Source organism: Helianthus annuus, chromosome 3 (assembly GCF_002127325.2).
Source record: "Helianthus annuus cultivar XRQ/B chromosome 3, HanXRQr2.0-SUNRISE, whole genome shotgun sequence".
In the NCBI taxonomy this organism is placed as follows: domain Eukaryota; kingdom Viridiplantae; phylum Streptophyta; class Magnoliopsida; order Asterales; family Asteraceae; genus Helianthus; species Helianthus annuus.
In genome coordinates, this window is record NC_035435.2 from 167,691,340 (window position 1) to 167,706,479 (window position 15,140).

The following is a 15,140-nucleotide window of genomic DNA, read 5'->3' on the forward strand; positions in this document are numbered from 1 at the left end:
CACCCGCCCGAGGGGTGAACCATGTCACCGTGGACCCTAGTTTAGCCTCTGTTTTGGGAAACATCACTCGAGAGCTTAAGGAGATTAGAGCTAAGGTTGATAAGTGTGAGTTTTGTCGAGGCGGTCACGACACGAGTGCATGTCCTTTACTAGTTGGTGAGGAGCAATGTGATTATTTAGGAGGAGGGTTTGGTAGAGGTCAGTCTAGTGGTAATAATAATAATAATTTTGGTTCGGGTTGGCGAAATAACAATAATAACCTTAATAATAATAACAATTTTCGCTCAAATGGACCTCCTGGTTTTCAAATAGCTCAAAATCCAAATAGAGGTCTAGGTTCGCTTTTCAGTGGGGGTTTAAATGGGCAAGTCAAGGATGGGGGGTCAAATAATCAGGTTCAAACAGGTCAAGGTTCAAGTTTCGATCTAGGGGGTAGCATGGAAAGAATGGAGTCCATGATGAGTCAACTGATTGTTAGGGATCAAAATACTTAAAAGAAACTTAGTGAACATGATCTTATGCTCAAGAATCACCAAGCTGCGGTCCAAGACCTTTCTAGGGTTGTAAGTGATATGTCTAGGAAGTTAGATGAAAGATTACCCGGTCAGTTTGCAGCTAACACCCAACCTAACCCGAATGCTCATGTAAAAGCCATTACCACGCGTAGTGGCAGAACCATAGGGAACCCGAGCGTAGAAGAGAGAGAGGTTGATGAGGATGGAGACATTATAGATGAAGTGATAGAGTTGGAGGCTCCCGGCAAAGTGCAAAAGAGGCTAAGCCCAGCAAGTACCGCACAGCCCGGTGAATCTCAAAGTGAGAAGAAAGTTGAGAAAAAGCCCATAGACGTTAGACCTTCACCCTATGTGAATCATGCGTATGTTCCGTTTCCCTCACGTCTTAAGAATCAAAAATACTCAAGGGAATACGGGCAGTTCTTAGATATCTTCAAGCAATTGAAGATTAATCTTCCGTTTATAGAGGCACTCCAGTCCATGCCAAAATATGCAAAATTTTTGAAGGACCTTCTTAGGAATAAGGAGAAATTAGGTGAGTTGTCTAATGTCCCATTGCATGGAGGGTGTTCGGCCATCGTCTCAAACAAGTTACCCGAAAAGCTTACCGATCCCGGTGTGTTCACTATTCCTTGTCTATTCGGTAGTAACATGAACACTAGAGCCTTAGCCGACCTGGGTGCTAGCATTAATTTGATGCCCTTTTCGCTTTACGAGAAGCTAGATTTAGGCGAGCTTTCACCTACTCGAATGACATTGTCCTTAGCTGATAGGTCCGTGAAACACCCGAGGGGAATAGTTGAGAATTTGCTTGTTAAGGTGGATAAGTTTGTTTTTCCGGCCGATTTCGTTATTCTAGACATGGAAGCCGATGAAAACATACCGTTAATTTTAGGTCGCCCATTCTTAAACACCGCTAAAGCTCTAATAGATGTCTCTTTAGGCACCATCACACTTAGAGCGGGCGAGGAATCAATAGTTTTTGAGGTTATGAGTTCGAAAGGGCATAGTGACAGAGTGCATTTGGTTTCGTTAGTGGGGGAGTGTGAGAATGACGAGAGAGATGAGAAGAAGGATGTGAGTGATGCGGGTTCAGAGAAAGTGACAGAATTTAAGTGTGGGGACCCACCGGATAGAAAGTTAGAGGAATTGGAGGAGAGAGTGGAGCGTTTAGAATCTCGAATTAAGACACTGAGCAAACCTCAGTGTGGGGATAGATTTCAATATGGGGAATGTAGATTCAAAACGCTAGATGAAGAATTGAGAGGTTTTGAAAGAGATAAGGGTTTTCGGGTTGATTTGGGCGATACATATAGTGGTGCTACAGCCCGCGAGAATATGTTTGGAGGTGATCTGCATCTCCATGATCCTCCATAAGTATGTGAGAAGCTGCAATTCAAGTGTAGAGTTTGTACCGTTTGTATTCTTCGTTTATTTTTTTTTCCCCGTATTTTTTAGTCGCTAACGTGTGTTTTTGTTAGTTTTGTCGGGTCCTTGTTTGTGAGTTGAGTCGTTTGCAGGAGTGCATCGCCGAGGATTTGCAGGAAGTTGCGAGGAGAATAAGGTTCCAAGTAAGTTTTAACTCGTAGAAAAAGAAACAAAAAAAAATCGGTTGGTTTTTGGATGGTTTGGGTAAAATCACAATTGTTTCTAAGGCATAAAAAGGAGATGACTAAAAAAAAAAAATCGGAAATTAGGATCGTGGTGGCGGCCCGCCACCGAACTCCGTTGTTTCTCGCTGCCCGCCAGAGGCCGCATCTGCAGCCCATATAACCAAAATTTTGATTTTCGGAAATTTTGTAACGTGGTGGCGGCCGCCACCTACCTCACCTTTTAGTAGCGGGCCGCCAGAGACTATTGCTGCTGTTATAATTAATTAACACCCAAAAGAACAAAAAAAAAAAAAACAAAAAAAACAATCACCTTTTTGACCTTAGTTATTTGACCCCACCCCCTGTTGACCTATTTCTCCTCCCATCGTTTGAAACCCTCCAATCCCGTATCACCCTCTGCTCATAACCCCTCACCTCCTCCCTCATCCTCACTTACCTGCGACCACCCTCTCCCCCAGCCTACAACCGCCGGCCGCCACCCCAATCACATCCGCCGGTACCCACCCCCTTCGCCGCTCCTCCTTACCGCCGACCCACCTCCCTTCTACACCAACCACCGCCGCTCACCACAACCTTACCCCCTTCCTCTCTCAACCGCAGCCAGCCGCCACCCACCTCACTTTTCGCCCCTCTCCTCTACTCATCCGCAAACATCAACAGTCCAATTTTCACGAAGTCGGACTTCACTTGGGGGTTCAGGTTCAACCGAAAAATCAACCGGAAAATCTTTCTGTTCATCTTATCTCTCTTCAAATCCAAGGTATGTGTCTTGTAATTTTTTTTTTTGTATTATGCGTCTAGTCATTTTAGTGTCTCTTAGTTTAGTCTCGTCTTAGGGTTAGTCGTTGCGTCAAGTAGGTAGCGATGTGAGTGATTGAATTGTTTGCGGTCGGGCTCGGTTTGGGTGCTTAAACAGAATTGTGGGTTACGAGTTGATCCGGTTTGGTGTTCGAATACAATGTTTATCCCATCTTGGTCGAGGGTTAACCGACACTAAGTGTGGGGATGTGTTTGGGAAATTTGTGAACCTGACCTAGGATTTAGCATTAAAGCTTTCAACGTTAAATCGGTCAATACTTAATGTCGGTTTCAATGGTGGTTTGTTTATGAATTATTGATGATTGTCGGGTTGGATTGGGACTTTAACGGCACTTTTGCAAAGAATGGTACCTCCTTTAACTAGGCGGTCTTTTCTCAATGCTAAAGTTTGTTTTAAATTAATTCATGGCTGATTTTAAGCATGTTTGGATGTCGATGTCGGTTTGGTAGGCACTTGAGTTTACTTGAGGGCAAGTAAAGTGCCGGGAGAAGGTATTTAGTTTGTAATTTGTGTATTTTGCGTCTAAGTTAGATCGAGTCTAAAGTAATGGTTAGTTTAGGGTCTTTAGTGTCGTTTTAATTGTGTTAGAGTCGTCTTAGTGTCTTATTGCGTCTTTTGCTTACTTGAATTGTGATACCACTCGCCCGTACTCAATCTCCATTCGGGCGAGGTTCGGTTTATGCTTAAAAAGGATTTGCAAAACGTCGCTTTAATGTCACTTTGTTCTAAACTACGGACGCGAACGAAATGCTATACGGCCGTTGTTTTTGTATATATTTGTTTATGGACTAAAAAAAAATCAAAAATACAAAAAAATAGTTTGTGACTAATATTCTGTTTGCTTCGTATTGCCATTATTGAATTGTTTTGCAGAATGTCACGTGCAGGAACTTCAAGTCGGGCCAACAGGAAACGAGGTTGAGACACTCGCTCAGGAAAGGGCCCAGTGGGACACAGGCGGGTGATGAGGTGTTGGATGATGCGGAGTAGAGCGAGGATGACAGCTTATATCTTTTGTTTATTTTTATCTTTATGCTGTTTTTAATCCTCGTCTATTGGTTTGTACTTAAATACATTAAACAGGTTGGTTGGGATTTTGGGGTTGGTTGATACACTTGTGGATGGTTGTTGAACGTGATATTATATACTATTTTTTGCTAGTGTTTGGTGTTTGCTTGATTAGGTTGGTATTTGTAGCCGCTTTCGTTCGCGTGTCCGAGATTAGAGTTGTTTGCTGAGCGCGTTTCGAATTGGAGGGCTTATGTGGAAACGACTGGCACTTTGACAGTCTCACATACTCAGCTAAGTCGTTTCCCCTTTTGTTGTTGTATTTTTTTTATTATTTATTTCGTTGCAGTTTTTATTTTTCGGTAGTTATAGAGTCGTATTTTCGTTCTTGCATTAGGGACAATGCAATCTCTAAGTGTGGGGATGGGATACATGTAAATATTGAGTCTTAATTATTAAAAAAAAAATTGAAAAATCCAAAAAAAATTGAAAAAAATAGAAAATGTCTTTGAAATAAAAGAAGTTTGCATTTTTAAACGGAAAATGATAGAAAAAACAAATTTTTGCTCGGGTTCAAATAATAATAATATGAGATTATAATAAACTGAGTTTGCGTCTAGTTTGGGATATGTGGATAGGCCCGGGTTTTGGTTCTAAGTCCCTTTGAGTTAATATACCTTAATTGTCGGTCTGCTAGTGGGTTCTCGCCTGGGAAATATGGGAAACTAAAACCGGCAAAAATAGTATAAGGGATGCCGTTATAAGCTAAGATAGTTAGAGTTTTTTATCATATCTCGCTGAAAAAAGAAAAAAAATAGAATAAAAGTGAGCTAGAAACTAAATGAAAGTAACACAGGCCTATGTAATCCGAGTTGGGGATAGCGACTCTACAGCCGGAATGCCTCTAGGATGTGTGAAATCGACTTGCCGAATAAAAGTACCGAAACCTATGTAATCTGTGATTGGGGATAGCGACTCTACAGTCGGAATACCGCTGGGTTAGGGAAAGCATCGTCTAGTCTCACGAATGAAAAAAAAAAACAAAGCAAGCTAGAAAAAAAAGAGAGAAAAGAAAAAAATTAGATTTGATTTCAAACTCTCTTTATCTTGGTATAAAACGGTTAGGAATTGGTCAAATGATCGTTCTTTTAGTCCTATAAGCTTGAGTTGGGAGTAGGTGGACTGTAGATTCTAGCGTGAGACCCTAGGTAGACTGACCGCACTTAAACTAAATTTACATGATAAGGGTTTAGGACTGGATTCGGGTTTAAAGGGATAAGTATATTCGCAATCGCGGCTAACGCAAATCTTGGTTTTAATTAATTATACCTATACTTTTGGCCCGGGTAATTGTTTGTTTCTGATTCCGTTGCATAATTCTTTTTCGAGGACGAAAAAAGAGTAAGTGTGGGGATGTTTGATGTATTGCAAAATACATCATTTATTCGTGTAAAGTTTGTATAATTTTCGTTATATTTAGTTTTGTTTTTGGTTAGAATATGTATACTATTGATCAAATCGTGTTTTGTAGGTCTTGATGCTCAAATATGCGAGAAAGCGAGTAAAACGAGTTAAAATGTTGAAGTGTCAAGGCTTGAAGCATGTTGGAAAGGTTGAAGAGTTGAAATAGAGTTTAAAAGCTGAAAAGTCACTTTCTGGCACCCCATCACCCACTGAGCAAGTTTCTGGCACCTGGCGAGAGTCTGAAGTTAGTAAATGAGCTGAAAAACAAGGTGGCACCCCACCACCTTGTCCCTGAGTTTCTGGCGGCCAGCCAGAACGTCCTGATTGGTAATTATTACGAATTTAGTAAAGGGTTATTTTGGAAAGTCATATAAAAACATCCAAAACGTGTGGAAAAACCCTAATTCGACTGGAGGGACTTCTTGGGCGATTTTTGAGCATTCTTGGAGTTTTTTCGAAGATCTTGAAGCCTAGGAATCATCGGTACGAGTTCGGGGAAGAAGACTTGAAGATCTAATCGGGTTTTCTAGTTCTTGATTCGTGACTTTTTCTTACGAAACTTGTTACAATGAATTCCTTGTTAAACATCTTTGATTTGTTTTCGTTTATGAACATGCTTGGCTAAACTTATAAACCGCCTAGACTTGATGAATGGATTGATATAAAGATTTTACCGGTTTATGTTATTTGCATGATTGTTATGGATTACTTGTGTTTAGTAAGCGGTTTGATTTAATGATTTGATGTGTATGCATGCTTTGAGTTGGTTTATTGTTATTATTTACTTCGTATGATTCTTAGTGACGGTCTATATCACAACATAGAGTCATATTAGGGTTTAGGATTTCGGTGAGTGTCTATATCACGTTAGAAAACCTTAACTCTTTAGGGTGAAATTGCGCAATAACCCCTAGAAGTAATTGGTAATAATTTGCTGAGTCTTAGTGTTCTACTAGTCCTAATACCTGGAAAGTGAGGGGCTATTGGTAGGTCTTACCCGACGAATTGCTTTAGATAGGCCTTGGGAAAGGTTATGTCTTGGTTTACCTGTCGGTCTTATTAGTCTATTAAGTCAAATTAATTAATTCAAACTACCCTAGACCTAGGATTGGAAAAGAATAGGTCAACATTAGGGTACTTACACAATAATTAGACAACTGGAAAGGCGTCTAATAACCGGTAGAATTAACGGCCTAGGTAGTGCCACAGGTTTTCTCCTTGAGAAGGGTCGAGGGGCCTCGTTGGTTCTTAATAGGTTTAGTACTTTACGATCCCGGTTCCATAACTCGTGCATTTAACTTAATCGGTAATCTCTTAAAAACAATCCAGGATTCTTGTCTAGGTGGTCTCGTTCTCGCATAAAGAAAAGTCCTCAGTCTTATTTCGTATTAGTTAATTTTAGTTTAATTTAGTAGTTTAATATAGATTTCCTAGTTTTCCGTAACCCCCCCCCCCCAAAACAATTAAAACAAGTCTTAGTCGTGTCTGTCAGCGTCTGTCAGAGTCTAGTTTGCGTGATACATAGAGTCCTGTGGTTCGATACTCGGACTTGCTTAGACTGTACTACATTGACCGGTACACTTGCCGGTTGTGTGGTTTAGGTTTAGAGAGTCTGTTTTATAAATTTAAAGCTTTGTAGTGTCTAGTTTAGAGAGTCTAACTTAGTTAATTTTATAGTCTGTTTAGCACACATCAGCCTGCGTAAGACCCATACATGTCTTACGCGGCCGGTATGGATGGCCAGAAAAGGTTAACCAAGTTTCATTAATTGCATTTCAGCCCCTGATCCTTTTTAAACGTGGTTTTTTACCTTTATTTCTTGCATTTTCAACCCTCTAACTTGACTTTTAAGGGCCCCAAGACATAACCAAACTTTGTTATGTCCTTGGTTAACTTCTTGATCACCCGAAAAGTCATAAATTTCAACAATGATGCTTTTAACCCCTCGCATACGAATGTAAGCATAACTTTCTCATACTTTATCGAAACCTTGTGAAATTTTTATCACTTATTCTAGTGAGCATAATTTATCGTTACAAAGCTTCGGGTTCGCTAAAAGGTCACTCAGAGGTATACTTTAAACATGTTGACACATTTAAGCCCTGTAGTTTGAAATCTCTCACTTTCATCCACAATTAGCTTCGTATGATCCATAATTCATTCGTTTAAGGGTATAAACATCGTGTAGGGTTATTGTAAAGTATATTTATCCATTGTTGACATTTTGAACCCTTTTATTCTCATACTTTCTTTGTTTGTCAACTTTAGTCCCTCTAAAGTAATCTTTTACACGTTTAAAGCTCATGACACGTGTCGATACATTATTGGACATGAATTTACGAGGTGTTACATCTTTCCAAACTACAACACACGATAACTTTAAACTTTATAGTGTGTGATTTGACCAGGAAATGATTGGAGGTGATTGCTACTTTTAATAAGCTGTCATAGTTGTCAAATTCGATTTCAACAAATCTTTTCCTTTTCCTTCAATTTCTAGAACATTCTCTGTAACATGAAGACGTGTCGGGTTCTTCTACTAGTGGTATTTTAAGGAAGTATTGAAGATTGAATGTGCAAACCCAACCGTTTTTCACTACGGAAACGGTGGCTATGCGAAATACAAACCGCAATCTTTTATGACTATGGGAAACCAAGAACAAAGCCTATTTCGAAACACATGTGTTCGCATCAGCATTGTTTATCACCCTGTTTGAGCATTGGAAACCTGACAAACAGTCTTGACAACTATGACAGCTTATCTATCTGTGTGTGTCACATCCATCCTGTTATAGCAATCGATATGATTAATTTTACAGATTTTTTCCTAATTAGCGTTGTTAACTACCAAAAGAATGCATACACAAATAGTTCTAGTGGACGAAGCAAAGAGACCGTTGTGTATCTGAATCAGGTTCTCAAACAAACACTACTAAAGTTGAGTTGGTGATAAATACCAGAGCTGTTATCTTGGTTGTTCAGTACTTTCGTGATCATAAATCAAGCAGGCATTGATTTTGCCAAGATTGAAGGAAAGAATTTGGCCATAAGCGTTGTGGATTCTCAGCGTTATTCGAATGTAAGTGGATCAAGTGATACGCTTATCTATTCTGGTCAAGGTGGGCATGGTTTGTTCGGGAGTAAATCAACACCCAAAGATCAACAACTTGTGAGTGGGAATATGGCTATGAAGACGTGTCGGGTTCTGCTAGTTATTCGGAATGTTTCGAATCATCACAGAAGACGTGTCGGGTTCTGCTAGTTATTCGGAACGTTTCGAATCATAACAGAAGACGGATGTGGTTTGCATATTCAATCTTCATTGCTTCATTAAAATTACAACACACGATAAAATGCTTGGAAAATTGCATCAACTCTCCTATATTACATACTCTTCTCCAGACGCTTAGTTGCTATGAATGAAAACTTGAGGGGTCTAGTTAACTTTCAGATTCAGATTCAGGAAGCAGATGATTTGTCAAAAAAAACGGTTGATGAAACCGAAGCTGTTATTTCTGTTATTCAGTACTTTCGAGATCTGAACCAACCGAAATCCACAAATTCCAACAAATTGCATCAGGAAGCTCAATTTGAACGGACGATATGTATCTTCTATCATGCGACGGACCCAATTCTTGCAAGTTAAATCCACAATCAACGTATACAGGTGCAAGAGAATGGCGAGTTATTTCAGTTATTTCTGTTGATCCACAAATTCTATTGTTTAAATCAGAATCAGGATCGTTCTAATTGATTAAAGAGAATAAACCCTTGTTTCTTCATCTTCATCTTTATATTCAAATGAAAGCTGCCAAAGGTATCTACTAAAAACTATTCACCCGAAATCCACAAATTCCAACAGTTTCTTCGTAGATTCCGTCCGGTTTCAAAGCCGGTTGAGGATTACGAGTGTTCTACAGTCGTTCAAAGCCGGTTGATGATTACAAGGATCGTTCTAATAGATTAAAGAGAATAAACCAATTTTTTACCATTTTTTACCAATAGTATACGGGGCGTATAACAATATACGGCCCGTATACAATCATCGTATACATTGTATACGATCGGTTATAATTTTTTCACATGCTATATACGGCCGTATAACAATATACGGCCGTATTTAAAGGGTAAAAAATGATCTGGTAAATTTTTTTCACATGGTGTATACGGGCCGTATAATAGTATACGGCCCGTATTCTCAAGGTAAAAAAATGGTTTACTCTCTTTAATCTATTACAACGATCCAAAAAACGAAGAACAAAGTCAAATGTGATCAAACTTGGACATCAGACGTAAATCTTGATTCAGATCTCTATTCGGTCATCTTTCCGAACTACAACACACGATAAGTTTACACTTTATATAGTGTGTGATTTGACCGGTTGTATTCAGTTATTTCTGTTGATCCACAAATTCCAACAAATATTTCACTCCAGTAGTTGAAACTTGAGCGCAGGAATCAATTCAAAACCCTCATCCTCAAAATCAACCAGAAACAAAGGAAAAAGGGCAGATAATGGCTGATGGTTCTTAGTTGAGGAAACCAAACGTAGACGGAGATGATAGGCCTGGTAACCGGAAGAGAAAAAACCCCAGTGACGTCGTCGACGATTGTGGTTCAGCCAAATTGACATCTAGCATTACTAACGGTTCAAGTAAGTGTCTAAAATTTTGAAAATTCAGGTTTACCTTGTTAGTTTCTCAAACACTACTAAAGAATGGACCCAACAAGGATCATACGAAATGTACGTGACAAAATAAGGATCGTTCTAATAGATTAAAGAGAATAAACCAAGTACAAAATCATCTGCTTCCTAAATCTGAATCAGAATGTTAACTTTGAGTCATAACCGTTAATCCCAACGCTTCTCTAAAAAAATTTCTTTCTTTCCTTTTCATGAGGTAAAACCGGTTTCAACATCAAGGGTTGTTTTTCACCCTATGTGAGCATTGGAAGCCCGACAAACAGTCTTGCAAGACTGAAATAACTCGCCATATGTATCTTCTATCATGCGACGGACCCAATTCTTGCTCAACTCTTGTGGGCCTATATCGGAATCAGGCATTGGAAGGATTGTAGTAGTAGGACATTGGTACCACTATGAAAATTGCATCAGGAAGCTCAACTTGAACGGACCCATTATTCGACCGAGTAATCAATTGTATTTTTTTAGTTGCTTCTCTTGTTAAGTTTCTGACCCAACCGAAATCCACAAATTCAAGTCAAGGATCGTTCTAATAGATTAAAGAGAATAAACCTTCGTTTCTTCATCTTCATCTTCAAGAACAATGATAAACAGATGATGTTTTTTTTTTCGCAGAACGTGGTGGATTGTGGTGGTTTGGGTCTAGGGTTGTTAGAGAGAGAGAAAAGGAGGGGAGAGAGTCTGATACAATAAGGATGTTGGGAATTAAACGCATGTACGTGACAAAACAAGGATCGTTCTAATAGATTAAAGAGAATAAACCAAGGATGTTGGGAATTCGCATAAACATATATTCTTTTCATAACCTCCCCCTATAAACCAACCACAACTGACAAAGAGCCTGTATTAGAAACCATCCTATGTCTTTTACCAACCGAAGAGGCAACAAGGACAGATAATACTTCATTTGTCGAGAAACCATACTGTCAAGAAACTAACATCTTTTACTCATAAACCCTTGAATCCCAACGCTTCTCTAAAAGAGCCTGTATTAGAAACCATCCTATGTCTTTTACCAACCGAAGAGGCAGCAAGGACAGATAATACTTCATTTGTCGAGAAACCATACTGTCAAGAAACTAACATCTTTTACTCATAAACCCTTGAATCCCAACGCTTCTCTAAACGAGCCTGTATTAGAAACCATTAATACTTCATTTGTCAAGAAACCGTACTGTCAAGAAACTAACATCTTTTAATACTTCATTTGTAACCGTAAGGATGATGTAAATTTGTACGTAAAGATCTCTACACAAACTCTTCTACATCTTTTAACCAATTGTCCATCACTTAAGACCTTGAAAGATTTGTTGAAATCGAAGAAAAGAGTAACTAGCAGAAGACGTGTCGGGTTCTTCCAACAAATTGTGTATGTGCTTGTGCTGTAGAAACCGGTGATGAATTTGTGTATCTAAATCAGGTTCCCTGCCTTAGATCGGTCATTCCTTGTGATACATGAACGTTGTATTCTTGTCTTTCAGAAGAGTTGGTATTGAACCAACAATACTTCAAACATTCTAAACCCTACCTGGAAACAAACCAACAAAATCCTGATACTCTTCTAGCAGAACCCGACACGTCTTCTATGATGATTCGAAACATTCACGAACCACAATGGACTCAGACTCATACTACTCACCCTCCCCTGAGGAAAAAATTTTCCCGACGACTCAAGACAAAGCAATTGGTTTGTGTTCATATCAGTGTTGTTTATCACCCTGTGTGAGCATTGGAAGCCCGGGCACTAGCAGAATCATTGCATTACATCCCCGTTGAAAACAAGTGATTAAAACGCTTCTCCTTACAACTCTCATCAAATGCCTCACCCTTCCTTTTTATTACAGTCATACGACACGTTTTTTTGTTCTTCAATCTTTGTTACTTGTTAATGTTTTATTTTTTTCTACTTTTAGAAAGATTTGACCACCTAACGACTGTAAAATGTCTCGTGTGATTGACAGCTTAAATCCCTTAAATACTTTGGGTAAAATCTAATTTTCGTTTCATACGGGCCGTATACGGTTATACGACCCGTATACATCGTTCGTATACATTGTATACGACCAGACAAATTTTTTACACATGATGTATACGGGCCGTATACACTATGTGTAAATAAGTTTTTGCCATATGTTAATATTAGGACACTTATTATTTTATAAGCTCTTATTTGGGAATGTTTTACTTATCTACAACTTTACCCCTCTTTCTTCTTTGTTCTTTATTTTTAAGGGTGTCATCATTTTTTGCTATTTTGTTATTAATTTAATCCAAACATGATTTTATCATGGTTCTGTTTTTACCTCATTCGACCGGGTCCGGATATGCATACCCATCGGTCCGTTTTGCTAGGCTTTGTGCTTAATGAAACTTGAAGGGTCTTGGTTAAAAGCTTATAACTAGTCTTTTACTAATGCTTGAACTAAAAAGTTGAGAAGGATTCCAAAATCCTAACGATTCTTTATTGATCTTTTTTCGCCATTCGCCAAACGGTCTAAAACAAGAAACAATAGTGAAAATGTATGAATGAGTTCATAAATAATGGAAAGTTGAAGATGAAGATCATTGAAGTGAGACATGTCGTAATATATAATCATGAGATCCGATTCGGTTTCCAATCAAAGCATATTCTAAATATCTCATCTAAAAGGTATATTCAAAGAGCTAAAAGTAACATAAAAGGAAATATAACCAACCCATGTGTTTCAAACAAGTGTTAAGCGGGTGTTTGGTGTTGCGTTTTCAAAATAGATTATGCATTTTCAAAATACATTTTGCGTTTTCAAAACTATGTTTTGAAAAAGCTTGTAGGTACGTGTTTCTCCAAAACTGCATTTTGGAGGCAGATAATCATTTTTTCATCCAAACACTTTTTTAGATTATTTATGTTTTACAAAGAAATAATCAAATAATTACTTAAAAACGTAATCCCAAACACCCACTAAATACTTGATAAAATATTATAATCACTTTTTGAATTATGTTTACAAGGTCATCACATTTTTCTTATAAGTGGTGAACTTCACTAAAAAGTACTATATTTAAAGGTCATGACATTCTTCTTATAAGTGATAAACTTTACAATAAAAAATTACAAAATTCAAATTATATTGACTTATTTAGAGCATGTTTGGAATTTCTTATTGAAACTCCTTATTGACTTAACTTAAAAAGGTGTTTGGCAAAATGACTTTTGTCCCTCCTTATGACTTTTCGAAGATGATAAAAAGAAGTTTATGAAAGGTTAGGAGATTGTGAATTTTGCAAACTCCTTATAACTTTTTTCAAAAGTCAATAAGGAGATTTGAAAAGGAATCACGAACACCCTTTTAAACATTAATATTATAAAGGGTTATTGGATTTTAATAATCTTAACTTTCACCCATTGGCAGACGTTAATCCAGGGGCGGATGTAGCATATAGTAAGGGGTGGCGTCCGCTACGGCTTGGCGTTACGGCGGTAGTGTAAAATTAGTGTAAATTTTGGAAAAAATTGACGTTTTTTCGATTCGTTACCGCTTATTTCTAAAACGTTACGGCTTGGCGTGAATCCTAGATCCGTCACTGCATTAATCCCAACATAGAAAATTTCCACTAACAATCCCAACTTGTAAAAATTTGGCCCTCATCGATTCTTTTCTAACTGGGTTATAGCTCAATTAGTTTTTTGCTGACGTGACAACTTACGTGACACAAAACTAGTTACGTGGCACAAATCTAGTTTCATTAATCTTTTCAATTTCAAATAACTTTTATGTTTTTTAATATTGTTTGGAACTAACCTCAATACCCGTCCATACTGATTTTGACGCTCAAGCCTTGCCTCACTAAGGAACACCATCAAGAAAGAAACCAATCGTTGTGGGATAACCCCCTTGAATCAGGTTTCAAATATGAGACCTCTAGAGATCCCAAGTCTTAACCATCACCATGCTATTGGACCAGAAGGCCTTTGGCAAAAAACTTTTATATAATTCATTATCTTTTATATATTACCTTAAATTAGCGTTATATTGTTATTTTTTTTCAAGAACAATGTTTTCTTAATGTTGATTGGCTTTTAATCATAACAATGCGTTTAAATTAGTTACAATGATGTGTCTAACTTGGTCAATGACAACGATGCGTCTATGCCTTTAAACTAGTTAGAGAAGGGTCTATAAACCAAATACTATATAGCATACTAAATCAATAACAAATTTTAGTAACAAAACTTAGGTGTTGTTTGTTTTTCCAGAGGTAAAATGTCTGTAGTTTACGGACCACATCTGCAGATATCTGTAGCTGAAGAGGTGGACCAAACCTCTGTAGTCTACAAGAAGACTGTTTGTTTTTTAACTTCTGCAAGCTATTGAAATTAACTGAAATATAAATAGACTGATTTTATTTAACTTCAAAGAGTTTTTCAACATTCAAACATAAATAATAGTTATACGATACTGAAATAATATTCACAAAAATACAATAACATTTTTTTAATCATTTATTCCATGCTTTGCATTAACTGCTCAACAATCTCTTTTCGTAACTGAGTCATATATTCCCGATCCGATACAATACCATGTGCTTCAGCTTCGTCTTTATCAGCATCAACGTGCACTTGACTATTATGCAACGACACATTGGGTTGATCGTATTCCGTAAACAACTCATCGTTCAAACCCTCTTTCCTTATAACATTATGTAGTGCGAAACATGCAATGGTAATGTTCCCTTGTGCTCTTCAATGCAAGTCTCTAATAAGCATTTTAGATGCTCATTTGACCATTGTTGTTTTTCTCCCATTTCTACTAATCAACAAACAAACAATTAACATACTAGTCGCGAATCATGTCAATCCATAACAAAACACAAAAACTCTAATCAAACAATGGCTAGCATTTGACAAGTATGTATGCACAATCTGATTATGCTAAAATGCTTATTCAAAGCGACAAAACAATAACATGATGATTTATTAGTGTCGTGTGACGTGTGTCATGTGTGTAGTCTAATTTTAAACTCACGTAATCAA

At 37.8% G+C, this 15,140-nt stretch overlaps 1 protein-coding gene and 1 long non-coding RNA gene across 2 annotated transcripts; both read left to right on the top strand.

Moving 5' to 3' along the window:
- Positions 1-572: 572 nt before the first annotated feature.
- LOC110932527 lies at positions 573-1,892 on the top strand. Its single transcript, XM_022175854.1, has one exon. The coding sequence runs from the start codon at positions 573-575 to the stop codon at positions 1,890-1,892; it is 1,320 nt and encodes a 439-aa protein (XP_022031546.1).
- A 689-nt stretch (positions 1,893-2,581) lies between these two features.
- On the top strand, positions 2,582-4,086 carry LOC110928305. The gene is made up of 2 exons (XR_002586280.2): positions 2,582-2,888; positions 3,822-4,086. It is a non-coding gene; the product is annotated as an uncharacterized LOC110928305 (long non-coding RNA).
- Positions 4,087-15,140: the final 11,054 nt, after the last annotated feature.

Excerpts from the sequence above, each read along its gene's own strand:
- LOC110932527 (XM_022175854.1), top strand. The coding sequence starts at position 573 with ATGTCTAGGAAGTTAGATGAAAGATTACCCGGTCAGTTTGCAGCTAAC.